The sequence below is a fragment of a genome, unplaced genomic scaffold, assembly GCF_019419815.1.
Source record: "Pyrus x bretschneideri cultivar Hongxiangsu unplaced genomic scaffold, Pyrus_bretschneideri_v1 Contig22, whole genome shotgun sequence".
NCBI classification, from domain to species: Eukaryota; Viridiplantae; Streptophyta; class Magnoliopsida; order Rosales; family Rosaceae; genus Pyrus; species Pyrus x bretschneideri.
In genome coordinates, this window is record NW_025999524.1 from 4,999,441 (window position 1) to 5,012,059 (window position 12,619).

At 34.2% G+C, this 12,619-nt stretch overlaps 2 protein-coding genes and 1 long non-coding RNA gene across 3 annotated transcripts; 2 read left to right on the forward strand and 1 right to left on the reverse strand.

The window, feature by feature from the left end:
- The first annotated feature begins 1,921 nt into the window (after positions 1-1,921).
- LOC103943027 (MLP-like protein 328) lies at positions 1,922-3,663 on the forward strand. Its single transcript, XM_009353219.3, has 2 exons — positions 1,922-2,786; positions 3,182-3,663. Exons 1-2 carry the CDS (start codon positions 2,603-2,605, stop codon positions 3,448-3,450), a joined length of 453 nt encoding a protein of 150 aa, XP_009351494.1. The 5' UTR covers positions 1,922-2,602; the 3' UTR covers positions 3,451-3,663.
- A 1,673-nt stretch (positions 3,664-5,336) lies between these two features.
- Positions 5,337-7,501, forward strand: LOC125477514. The gene is made up of 2 exons (XR_007258564.1): positions 5,337-6,570; positions 7,000-7,501. It is a non-coding gene; the product is annotated as an uncharacterized LOC125477514 (long non-coding RNA).
- Positions 7,502-9,648: 2,147 nt separating this feature from the next.
- On the reverse strand, positions 9,649-10,589 carry LOC103943026 (MLP-like protein 328). Its single transcript, XM_009353218.3, has 2 exons — positions 10,286-10,589; positions 9,649-10,152 (listed from the first exon to the last, which is right to left on the reverse strand). Exons 1-2 carry the CDS (start codon positions 10,572-10,574, stop codon positions 9,881-9,883), a joined length of 561 nt encoding a protein of 186 aa, XP_009351493.2. The 5' UTR covers positions 10,575-10,589; the 3' UTR covers positions 9,649-9,880.
- Positions 10,590-12,619: the final 2,030 nt, after the last annotated feature.

Below are 12,619 nucleotides of genomic sequence, written 5' to 3' on the forward strand. Positions count from 1 at the left end.
ATTTTGATATTTTTAATAGAAAATAAATTAAAATATAATAATAATAATAATAATTTATTGTTAGTTCAGTTTTTTAATCCGACACTGCATTAAACGTTTCACTAAGCTAGTCCAGTTTAGTCTAGTCTAAGCCAATTCAGCTTAGTCTCTGAAGATAGTCCAGTCCGAGACAGTCCGGTGCAACAAATGCACCCTAAGGGTTACCATAAGCATGTAACGACGTTGTTATGGTTACAAGGTATTTCGGTGCAGTTCGGTTTTGAACTACTAAAAAATCGAATCGAATCGAAATGAAATTTTGGTTCGACTCGGCTTATTCAATTAAATTTTTTATTTTTTATTTTTGCCTTTTTCCTTGTTGTTTTGATTTGGTGAATGGTTCAAATTTTTTTCGGTTTCCGTTTTTTCAAAACCAAACTTAACGAGTAGCGTGGTGTAATTTTAAAATCTAGAAATGAAAGTTGGTATAGAGTCATGACTAAAAGTTATACAGAGAAGCAAAATGCTAAGGAGACCATCTTTTTTGATCAAATTTTGTAAACCAAATGATGTAGTTGTTGATGGTTGAATTACATTTTTAATGTTTAAAAGAAATAATCTGACTATCAATTGTCACATCACGTGATTTACAATTATAGTTTAAAAAGATGGTTTCTCTAGCACCATTTTAGAAAAAATGGCCCAGCACGAAAAAGAAAGAAAAAATTGTTGTTATTATTGTTATCTATAAATATTGCACGTGGTCACTTAGATCAGTTCCACCCCTAAAGACTTTGTGCCAGCATCCAACCCATTTAATCCACTCAGTAAATAGTGATAGACCCTAATGAACAGTAATAGACCAATGCATCTCCACCCCTAAAACTAAATAGCCTAGTCAATTTCATTAAAATATTATTAATTTTTATTATAAAATAATAATTTGGTTTTTTAATTTTTGACTTCTTCTTCCCTTCTTCTTCCCTTCTTCTTCTTCTTCTTCACTCTAGACACCCTTCTTCTTCTTCTTCTTCTTCTTCTTCTTCTTCCCACTTTTCCGATTTTCTTCTTCCCTTTGTACACCACACCGTCGAACCCACCTTACTTTGAACATGGACACCTACCATCCTGGACCTACACACACCGTAGACGCCTAAAAATCAACACCTACATATTCAAAAATATACAAAACGGAAAAAAAATTACAGAACCGATTGACGACGATCCGAGTTGCAAGAAGATCACAATTCAGAAAGGGGACATGGTGTTGAATATATGGATTTATCAGGGGAAGGGGGTTGATGGGGTTTCAGGCGTCGAATGGGGTTCCAGATGAGAGAGACGATAGCCATGACATCATCATGGCGTCAGATGAGCCGTCTCCTTCCTCTGTCGATTTTAGGCCGGTCTCTTGCTTGGCTTAGGCTGGGTGCCGGTCAAAATGCTGGGCTGGAGTGGATAGCCTGGGTGCCGGGGTAGTTTTTTGGCTGGGTGCTGGCCTATCAGTTCCCCGATGGAACTACTCTTAGTATTACGGTCTAGTGGTATTCCTCTTCACTTATAAATGAGAGATTTTAAGTTCAATTCTTGCAAAAAATGAAGATGAATTACATTATTTTGCCAAGCTCATTGAAAGATTTAACACACTCCTCCATCCCCTTAATGTAACTATTACCATTTGTTAAAAAATAAATAATGCACCTGTTGGATGATCAATCATCAATGATAGTCTTCAAAGATCTATAAACTTTAGTAAGATTGTGTGAAACTGACATTTTGGATACCTAATGCCTCATCCCTGCCTCCCCATTTGATGGCTTTTTAACAAAAAAACCAGACGCGATAAGTATAGATCTATCCAAAAATATAATAATGATAATAAATAAATAGATGTGATCATTCAAGAGATAATTTTTTTTTATTTTTTTAAGACATTTTGCAGATAAATTACATTTTATTTTAAAACATTTATGGATAAATTTTTAGTGCGATCGTACTAATCTAATCTTTATTACATGCGTGAATGCAAACTAAATGATATGTTATTAATAAAAAATAGATATGTTAATTAATATTTAAGTAATAATTTAATCATCTGCCTCCACATCATTTGGTTTAAAAATTGTAGTTTAAAAATTTGGTCTCCCTAACATTACCATGAGCAAACCTTTCATCTATCCATGCATATTGTGAACTTCTGATCATTACTTCATTGGATTCCAATTATCAGAGAAGTATGATTTTAAAAATATACGACTTAATCTTTATCACGTGTTGCATGATTTGGTTTTTAAATTGGATTACCCACTATTAAATTATTACGAGAGATTTTTTTAATATCCAGAACACGGGTACATACGCTATATATCATACGCAAGTATAAGAACACTTGAAAGAAAGAAAAAAAAAAAAAAACTTTCCCTCCACTTATATTACATATATATGACGTGCCGCATTATGTTCCGGACACATATAGTTTTGTCTCGCAATTTGACTCTAGCCGATTGTATTTAAGGAGGGTAGGAGCCCAAATTATACATATCCTTTAACATTCTTCTCTTATAATTTCTTAGTAGCACCCATTAAAATTGCTCAGTAGCACCCATAAAAATTGCTCATAAACATGGTTCTGCATGGTAAAATTGGGACTGAAATAGAAATTAAGGCACCAGCTGACAAGTTGTACAACATGTTCAAGAGCGCCCACCTCATCCCAAACATTTCTAATACCCATATCAAAGGAGTTGATGTGCATGAAGGAGACTGGGAAACACACGGCTCTATTAAGATTTGGAAATATGAACTAGGTACCACTACTTCAATTTTCCTATTTAATTATTCACTTTATATGTATGTATACCTTAATAGATGTGCTCAGATCATCATACACTCATAGCATGAGTTTCAATGTTTACAGCTTTTTGGCAGGGATTCTGATTTATTGTAGCTAAAACAAGGTCGAGATAGAACAATCGTAGAAATCTTGTATTTACCATATATGACCTCTTATATATTTCAGTGCTTGCTTCAATTTTTGCTCTAGACAATGAGAGCCCTATAGCGTAAATACATGTTTCCTAAATAAGTCATATTGCCCTCTTTTTGCTACGGTGGAAACAAGATCCTAATGAGAGAGGGTGAGAAAGTTTATATATTTTGTTGTTTTGAAATTAACCATGAATGCATGCATGCATATATATAGGGGACCATGTCGGGATATTCAAGGAACAGGTGGAGCTAGATGATGAGAACAAGGCCGCAACTCTGAAAGGATTGGAAGGAGAAATGTTCAAGTATTATAAGAGCTTCAAGGGTGTCTATAAATTCACTCAAAAAGATGAAAGCACCTGCATTGCCAACCTGTGGATCGAATACGAGAAACTGAATGAGAATGTTGAAGCTCCAGATAGATATGTCGGTTTGATGGTTAAACTCGTCCAGGATCTTGACGCTCACTTTCTGGGAGCATAAATAAATTAATTAACGAATAAAAACCATATCTGCAGGCTGCAAGCATATGTTCATCAATGCGTACCTAGTTAAATAAAATGCTTTTCTTAATTAGGTTTGTGTGTATTGTAAAAGATGTACGAAGGATGTCATATAAGACATTGTGATGTAATAGATTATGGTTGTCGATCATCTATAAAATAAAATGTGGTGTACTCTACAATATTTGTTCAATATTTTTTTTATCAACTTACTTATAAGTCCATATAAGGTCCATCATCTCATTAATGTGAGATTCATTCTCAAAACATCCTGTCACGTGTGACGAATTTTCAAGCCTAACACGTGAACAACACAAAGAGGTGACATGGAGTGCGCGTGGCCATTTAGCTTTACATGTGAGACAACCTGCTCTGATACCATGAAGAAAGTTGGGGTTCTACAATAAAACCAATTGGCAATATAGGGGAGTAACCCAACTTACTTATAAGTTCATGCAAGGTCCTTATTCCCATCAATGTGAGATTCATTCTCAACATTATATATATATATATATACACATTTATATAATTTTTTTTAATACAAAAGATATTCTATACTAATCTACTTAGGACTGTCTATATTTTAATGACTCACTTTCTAATCCATTGGAGATTTACTCTGCTATCTTTTTTTTTTTTATTTAACTTTTGAAAATCATGTTCTTCGTCAGGCTTTAGTCTCGCTGTTAATTATACAATGAATTTTGAGTTTTGCTTTCGACAGTTGTCCAGCATTCATCCTGGTTAATTATATAGCTTTTAAACATGGGGAGTTATTTTTACTTGATAAAAATAATAGGGCAAGGGAGTTGGTGATGACTTCTTAACAAAAGAACAAACGCAATACCTAAATTTTCATACATCCAGAAGGAAAAAAATGTGGTAGTTTGAAAATGTAAAAGTATAATATTGCAAAAACACCCTAATATTATTGATCCAAATCATGTTCTTAATCGAACCGAAAGTGATTACGTACGTTTGTCTTATATATTTCCTTTATCTGAATTTTTTTAATAAACAAATATTTTTCATGCAACCCTTTGAAGCACTATTTTTTCTGTGTTCTAAAAATCGACCTAGGCAGCAGCCTAGGCCCTGGACGGTGGACCTCTGACTCGATTTAAACCAAAATGTTCAGTTAGGTGGGGAGGACATAGGCGGCCGCCTAGGCGCTCGCTGGGCGCATAAGGCGTGCTAAGCGGCAGTCTAGGCGGTTTGAATCTCTTTGCAAATCCCAAAATTGCTGCAATTTTCGCAAAGGATCTACAACTTCCGATCTCATATGTAGAAGCAGAGCCTCGAAATTTTTTTGTAGCTCGTCTATGTGAAGATGAGAGAAAGAGAGAGAGAGAGAGAGAGAGAGAGAGAGAGAGAGAGACTTAAACAGTTCAACATGTGGTGGTGCAAGTTGAGAATTGGGATCTCAAATCCAAGGTCCAAAGGTGATGGTTTTAATTATGAAAACCATGGACTCTGATGGTTTTAATTATGAAAACCATCCAAGGTGGATGGATGATGTGAAAGTGCAGAGGTGAGATGGACGGTTTGATGGTTTTAATAATGAAAACCACCCACTACGTGGGCTTTTTATATTTTTAAAAGTTTGGGATATATATTGTGTGTGTGTGTCTATGTATCTGATATAAATTATAAATTATTTAGATAATATTTTGTTTTTTTTCCTAAGTAAGTATATCATATATGTACATAAAACATTCATATATGTATGTTCTTTTATAAAAAATAACATATCAATCAATAATTATTTACATTTGATATAGTAAATTTAATTAATTAATAAAATATATAAAAAATTTACCTAAATCCATCTAGACACCGTCTAGCCACCTAGACATTAGACGCTAGTCCACCGCGCGACTAACGCCTAGCATTTTTTAGAACATTTTTTTTAAAGTTATCGGATAAATTAATAGAGGTATTCATAATTTACCATCTGAACTTATAAGCATTGGCCAATTTCCTCCCTCAAGTTTAATTTTGATTAATTTCCCCTCTCAATTCTCATAATTAATTAATTTACACCCCATTGTCAATTTTTTTAATTTTCTATCTATACTCCCGCTAAGTAGGTCATGTGCTATCCACATGACTACCCTTTAAAAGGCAAAAAAGTCATTTCCCTACCCCTTCCATTCTCTCCACCAACACTTTGTACTCCCCACAGATTCTTCTCTGTTAGAGAACGCTCATTTTCTCAGTAACCAAAGTTACCAAACAAGACCTTTAAAGGAAAGAGAACCCATTACACCGGAAGCACAAAGAGCTCAACTTTTCAATAAAATTTGTGAATAAACAGAGGAAATCCCTCCCTTTAAACCCCCAAACCCCAAAATAAAATATGGTTTTGCAGTAAATGAAAAACTCACTTGGGGAAAATCGCTGAGAGTAAAAAGCGCAGAGAGGTGTCAGAGGAGTAGTTGTTTTCTTACAAGGGAAGGAAAGGAAGGAAGAGAGCAGCGGCAACGTGTTGGAGTGGTTGGGAGTCATCAATGAGAAGCAATGTGAAAAGGAAAAGCAGGCAGAGAGAAGAGAAGAGAGAGAAAGGGGAATCTGGTGCAGTACAGTGTGTGGAGAAGAGGTGTACTCCCCAGATTCTTCGGCAAGTCTTTGATCAAATCCATCTCGTCTTCTCCCCACATCGCCAAGCTCGGGTCTTACGCGCTATGCGGCCTCCTCGCCTCCTACTCCACGCGCTTCGTGGATCCGGGAGAGACAAAGTCCAAGTACTCGATCATAATCGGGGGCGCCAACTTCAGGTGCGGGTCTTCGCGGGAGCACGCGCCGGTGGCTCTGGGAGAGGCGGGAGTGGCAGCGGTGGTGGCGGAGTCGTACGCGCGGATCTTTTTCAGTAACTCGGTGGCGATGGGGGAGGTGTACCGGCTGGAATCGGAGGGTAGGGTGCGAGTAGTGCAACAAAGGGATGTAGTGAACGCGGATCTACGAGCTCAGATCCCTCCCACTGTTTCTTTTGGTGTTCGCCGGGAAAATCGTGCCGGTGGGCGGTGGAGCACGGGCTCGGCTTGGAGAAAAGGAAGAAGAATAGAATGTTCGGAGAAAAGAAAGAAGACAGAAGGTGTAGGTAAAATGATTTTTTTACCCTTTTAAGCCAGTCATGCGGATAGTACTTGACTTGCTTAATGGAAGAAACGATGAAAAATTAAAAAAAATTAACAGTAGAGTATAAATTAGCTAATTAAGAGAGTTAAAAAGAAAAATTGGTTAAAATTAAAGTTGAGGGGAGGAAATTGATCGATTCTTACAAGTTCAAAGGTAAACGGATGAATACCTCAAATTAATATTACATAATTTAATTGTAGCAGAAAAAGGCTGCCCTTAAGTTTCTTTAGAACAGGCCTTGAACGCATTGTTGAGTACCATATAAATTTAGAAAACTGACAAAAATAACTTCAATTTTCATTTTTGTGAAAACCTAAAACAAATTATTTATCAAACGCTCCCTTTATTGTTCCTTGGTCAATATAGAGACCACTTTCTTGTGAATACATAGGGGACGAAGTTGGAGTATTCAAGGAAAAAGTGTAGTCAAACAACGAGAACAAATCCATAACACTGAATGGACTGGAAGGAGATGTCTTCCAGTATTACAAGAGCTTCAAGCCAGTCTATCAATTCACTCAAAAGAACGAAGGCAACATTGCAAAATTGTCGACTGAATGTGAGAAACTGACTGAGGATATTGCAGTCCGGACAAATACGTTGATTTGATGGTTAGCATCGACAAGGATCTTGATGCTCACTTTATCAAGGCATGATAAATTAAGGAAGGGAAAAGAATGCAATGGTGAAACGGTGTGACGTCCATCGTTAGTTTATAATCTTTGTGTTAATAATGCGTGCCTTTTGATTGATTACAAGTAATTAAAATGTTTTGCTTTGTAAGTTGCCTTGTAAAAAATGTACGTGAAGGGATATCATATGTGAGATTGTAATGTATGAACTATGGTATGCAAAATAAAAGGTGTAGTGTACCATCTCCACTTTGTTGCTCATCGGCATATAAAATCGCCTTAATCAAATACATAGTACTTTTTTAAAGAACCAATAGTATTTTTAGTTGTTAAACAATGGAGATACATATGATCATGGAAGAAATAAAATGCAAAATAATATATCGAGGTTGAGAAACCCAAACAGCATCAAGAAAAAAAAAAGCATTAATTAATATCTTAGTTAACAACCCTTTTGATGAAAATCGATTTGTAATTAGTTATTTTTTAACAATACAAGCGAAAAAGAAGACAACAATACGATGATATCCAAGAAATTCCTTTGCCAAACAACAAAGACAACCATTTTTGTGAGTCTTAAAAAAAACCAATAAAAGAAGGTAATTTTATTTACATTCTAAAAATTTAATTGCACTTCAAATTTTTTATATTTGAAAAGATAATATGCGTGCGCAATTAGAATCCCAAAGAATATTCATGTGTCTAGATGTTGCATGCAAAACAGAAAAACCTTTTTTGAAGGGAATTGTTAGTAGCATTCTAAAAATCTTATTCTACACTCCAACATTTCTATATTAGGAAAGAAAAATACATTTGTGATGAGTGTAGAATATGACTTTTGGAGTGCCAATAACACTTCTCTTTCTGAATTAGACATCAATGATTCAGCTTTGATTGATTACAAAAGAAGTAATAGGAATTCCACATATTTATTTATGGTTCGCAATTTAATTAAAGTTTTCTGAATCGTTGAATTATTGATGTCTCATTATCAAGTTCGCTGTTGCGATTAAATTTGGTCGGTCTAGCCATAAAACCTCCCGTGTGAAAGATGAAGATCCACAGAGATCCGCAGACTCGTCATTTTCTTCAATGATCAGATCATATCCACAACTGCCTCCATAACTAAAACATGCTATATGTGTAGGACTTTGTGGGTTGTGGCTCTATATAAACATTTATCAACATTTAAATAATAATTTAATCGTTAACAAATACATATAATTGATACAATATACTCTAAAAAATTAATTTCTTTAGCATTACTCATTTATAAATTGTTAAATTTTATTTAATGACTAAAATGAGTATTTGAAGTTAAATGTTAAATTTTTTTTTCTTCAAATGATGAGTCAAATTTTTTTTTTATTAGGGAATTTTAACAAAAAATCTACGATACAGTTTACTTTAACGAAAAACCATATTTTTATACTAAAAGATCAATCATGCTACTATTCATTTTACCTTTAATTTTATCATTATCATTAAAATTAAAAATTTTCAAATCATTTTTATTAGTTTTTCTTTTTTATTATATATTATGGGACCTACTGTTATAAAAATTGTGTACATTGGTTGGGTTGGGTACGTGAGTGGTGTATTGTGGGAGCCATTTATTAAATAATCAAATTAATGGATTTGACGTTATTGGGTTATGCTATCAGAAAACACCTGGGATGTTGGACGTCAATTCCACCTCTAATAAAAGAGTAATGTTATTTATATTATATTTTTCTACCACATTTCTATACCACTTTAGATGGTATCTGACGTAAACATCTTAGATGGTATATAATGTTGACAACCACATCATTTGAAAAATTTGTAAAATCCAAAGAAATGAATAAGAAAGACTCATCGTATATTATAATTATCATTTAATTAATTAGTTTTCCTTAATTAATAGTTTATTAAATAATGAACTAATTTAAAAATATGTCCACATCAAATGCCATCTAAGACGGTATGAAAATATGGTACAAAAATATCATATGAATAACATTACTCATCAAATTAATAAAAATAAACATGTTAATTAATATTTTTATAATAATTTAATCACCAACTATCATTTCAAATTATTTATAAAATATAATTTAGATAGATGATAGCTTTTGCTCTTCAAGTGCTTTTTCTAAAGGCCAAAGATTGTCTGCCATCTCACTTTTGATGTCCTTCCGTATCTTTTTATTTGTGTAATCACGGTTAAGTCACATCAATATTTTATATTACTATTCATTTTTGTCTTATTATCTTTATAAAAAAATAATATAAAATATTAACGTAACTTAATAATGATCACACAAAACAGAAGGGGCACGAAAAATAGAAAGGCAAACAATCCTTGTCCTTTTCTAAAAGCTCTTTTATCAGCACACGGTTGAAACTTTAATTAAAAAACGAAGTTCTTCTCGAAAAATATAAGCATGCCAATAGATTGAACTTGTTTACAACATCAGTAATATAATGATATCACACTCAATTTATTCTTGCTCATAGAATTAAAGACAAACCAAATCGGAAACCGAAATAAGCAACAGTGCTAAGTAGCTTGCTCAACTCTCCGGCCTTTATTCCTGAAGATAGTAATATTACTCAATGTTCCATGTCGTATGTATGCATAAATCTTGTGCTTGGCGCTTATTCCTTGAGAAGATGTGCATCAACATCTTTAATGACATTGACCACCAAGCTGAGGAACTTCTGTGGAGGCGGATCGTTCTCGTTGAGTTTTTCATATTCTAAAGTAATTTTCACAGAACTTCCTTCACTATTTGGAGTGATGACCTGGCAAGTGAACCTGAAGCTTTTGTAATTGTCCAGCACATGTGATCCTTCCAAAGCTGTAAGACGCACCCGCTTGTTTGCTTCATCTATTTCCACCTTGTCCTTGTAAGTCTCGACATTTCCATCTACACGTCACATGGAAAAGTACAATTATACAGCTAGTGTCATGTTGTTACACCCATTGCTTTTCTCTAAGGTTTACAAAATTAATTGTTAGTTTGATTAGTCAGGAGGAGAGAGGAATGTTGGTAATATTACCTAGGGTGTATTGCCAGAGCTTGACAGAGCCAGAAGTTTCCCAGTCACCTTCATGTACTGTAACATCGTGTATTTTATCAGAGGCTGCTTTGGGGAAGTCATAGTGCTGGTTGCTGATGAATTTGTACAGCTTATCAGCGTTGGCTTTGATCTCTACCTCAGCATCCAGAGTCTCCGGCTTGCAAGTACCAGCTCCACTCACAGCCACTTTCTTAACGATAGTGTAAGTCTGGGGAATTGTAGGAGACGTATACAAACCTATACGTTTCCACTTCTTATATAAAGCCATGTTATAGTTACGGAGGCAGTAAGTGGATATTATCACGATCACTTAAACAGTTAAATGATAACAATGTGACTGTGGATCTTCCACGTAAAGTTTTATCACCACTACACCTACCAGAATAAAACTTTTTTCTGTTTTTTTTTTTAATTAAAAGAAGAATGTCACTTTCACTTGGCATTATTAATTATCATGGAACAAGACATTATTGTGAATACATTGAAGAAGAAAAAAAAAATATATATATATATGTATATATATATATATATATATAAAATAAGTTAGAGGGGACATGAAGCGTAACCCTAACAAGAAGTAGAAAACTATTTGAAACAACAATCAATTAAGACAACTCCTAAGAGAAACGAGAATTTGGAAACCCCGAAAGATTATGAGCAAAAGTCGCAATTGCACATGACGGATAAGAATCACACAAATAATGAACACTAACATGATCAACATCATAGTTTGCTAAACAATTTACTACCTAATTTCCTTTGCCATAAACGTGAGAAAACTGAACATGCATGGAAGAGAGAATGGTACAGTAATTTGTCAAATCAACCGATAAACTATGGTGTATTGCTGAACAAGAATCACACTCATTCTAAAGAGCATGCTGCCAACCCCTTTCGAAAGCCATATAAATAACATGAATAATAACTTTAAGTTCCACTTCCAAAGCAGTAACAATGCCAAAAAATCTTGTATTAAAGCATCAAAGAGACCCAGGTGGTCACGAAAAATACCACAAAAACCAGCAAACTTGATGAGAGATATCATCAATGATTGATCAACTTTACCTCCATAGCATTATTGGAGTGAATGATTGTACGATATTGAGGCGTTTGTTTGGATTTGGCACGAGGAAATGTGTGTATATATTATATATATATTGATAAAACTAATTAAGGTTTATATTACCTTAACTAGTGATAAAATTAAGGGTTCTTTAGAGCTAATAGAAATCCATGGTTTATATTATCTTGACATACCTGTAACCTAGAGAGAGAAAAAAAGAAGAGGTTTTATTGTCATCAAAATAAAATTATGACACAAACAAATAATGTGGAGTTCATGTTACTTATTTGGAATCAATCAAAGCTGAATCATTGCTGCCTAATTTCAGAAAAGTTTTTCTTTTCTGGATGCAGCATCTTTTCACAGTATTTTTTTTTCGGTTGTTGTATTGTGAAGGAACTTCTTGGATAGTTTTTTTTTCCCCTTTTACACTAGCTTAGTGTCTTCCTGCCAAAATAAGGACACAGAAATTTTCATCAAAAGGGTTGGCGATGTCGGGCAGCAAGTGTAGTTTCCCGTGAAATTGCAAAATTTGCTCACAATCTGATGATTTTGTCTCTTGGGTTGGCTCTCCCTTCTCCTAATTGGTGAAGACTGATGAAGCAGAAATTTAATCATCAATGAATTTCCTTGACTAATCCATTATCTTTCCGTTTCCCGTTCACTTTGATTCGTTCATAATCCGATTATTGTTCATTCCAATTCCAAGTGCGTAAACGTGCTCTCATAGTTATGGACTTGTTCGCATCGTTTAATTTTCCTTGACCCGACTTCGTCGCCAATGGTTTCACAAGAAAATAATCTCTTTGTTAAACCAGAAAGTTTAACTGTTCATTAATTAGCAACTGTTTCATTTTTGAACAATATTTGGCTACTCAAAAGATGAGCAAGAGTTCCTACTCAAACCTATTTGTGGCCAATTCATAGAACTTCATGTTTATAATAGAGCAGTTTATATTAGAAATCACTCTATAAAGATCGTCTCTACAAAAAATCAATTAGACTAAGATCGTTTAGTCATTGAACTATGAAAAAACAAAGGAAAGAAATTGGTGAAAACAGTACGAACCGTCTATGTATTTACTAGAATAGATTGACTAAATAACCTTAATTTTAATTCAATTTTTGCAGAAATGATCTCCATAGTGTGATTCATAATATGAACGGTTATGTTCATAAACATAAACTTTAGTGATTTGAACATGAAAAATTTTGAGTAGGAGTTCTTACTCATCTTTGAGTAGGCAAGC

Bases quoted from the DNA above. Each gene is read 5' to 3' on its own strand.
- LOC103943027 (XM_009353219.3), top strand. From the start codon at position 2,603: ATGGTTCTGCATGGTAAAATTGGGACTGAAATAGAAATTAAGGCACCA. The intron at 2,787-3,181 runs GTACCACTACTT...GCATATATATAG, and splicing joins GATTTGGAAATATGAACTAG to GGGACCATGTCGGGATATTC.
- LOC103943026 (XM_009353218.3), bottom strand. From the start codon at position 10,574: ATGGCTTTATATAAGAAGTGGAAACGTATAGGTTTGTATACGTCTCCT. The intron at 10,153-10,285 runs GTAATATTACCA...TGTGACGTGTAG, and splicing joins GCTCTGGCAATACACCCTAG to ATGGAAATGTCGAGACTTAC.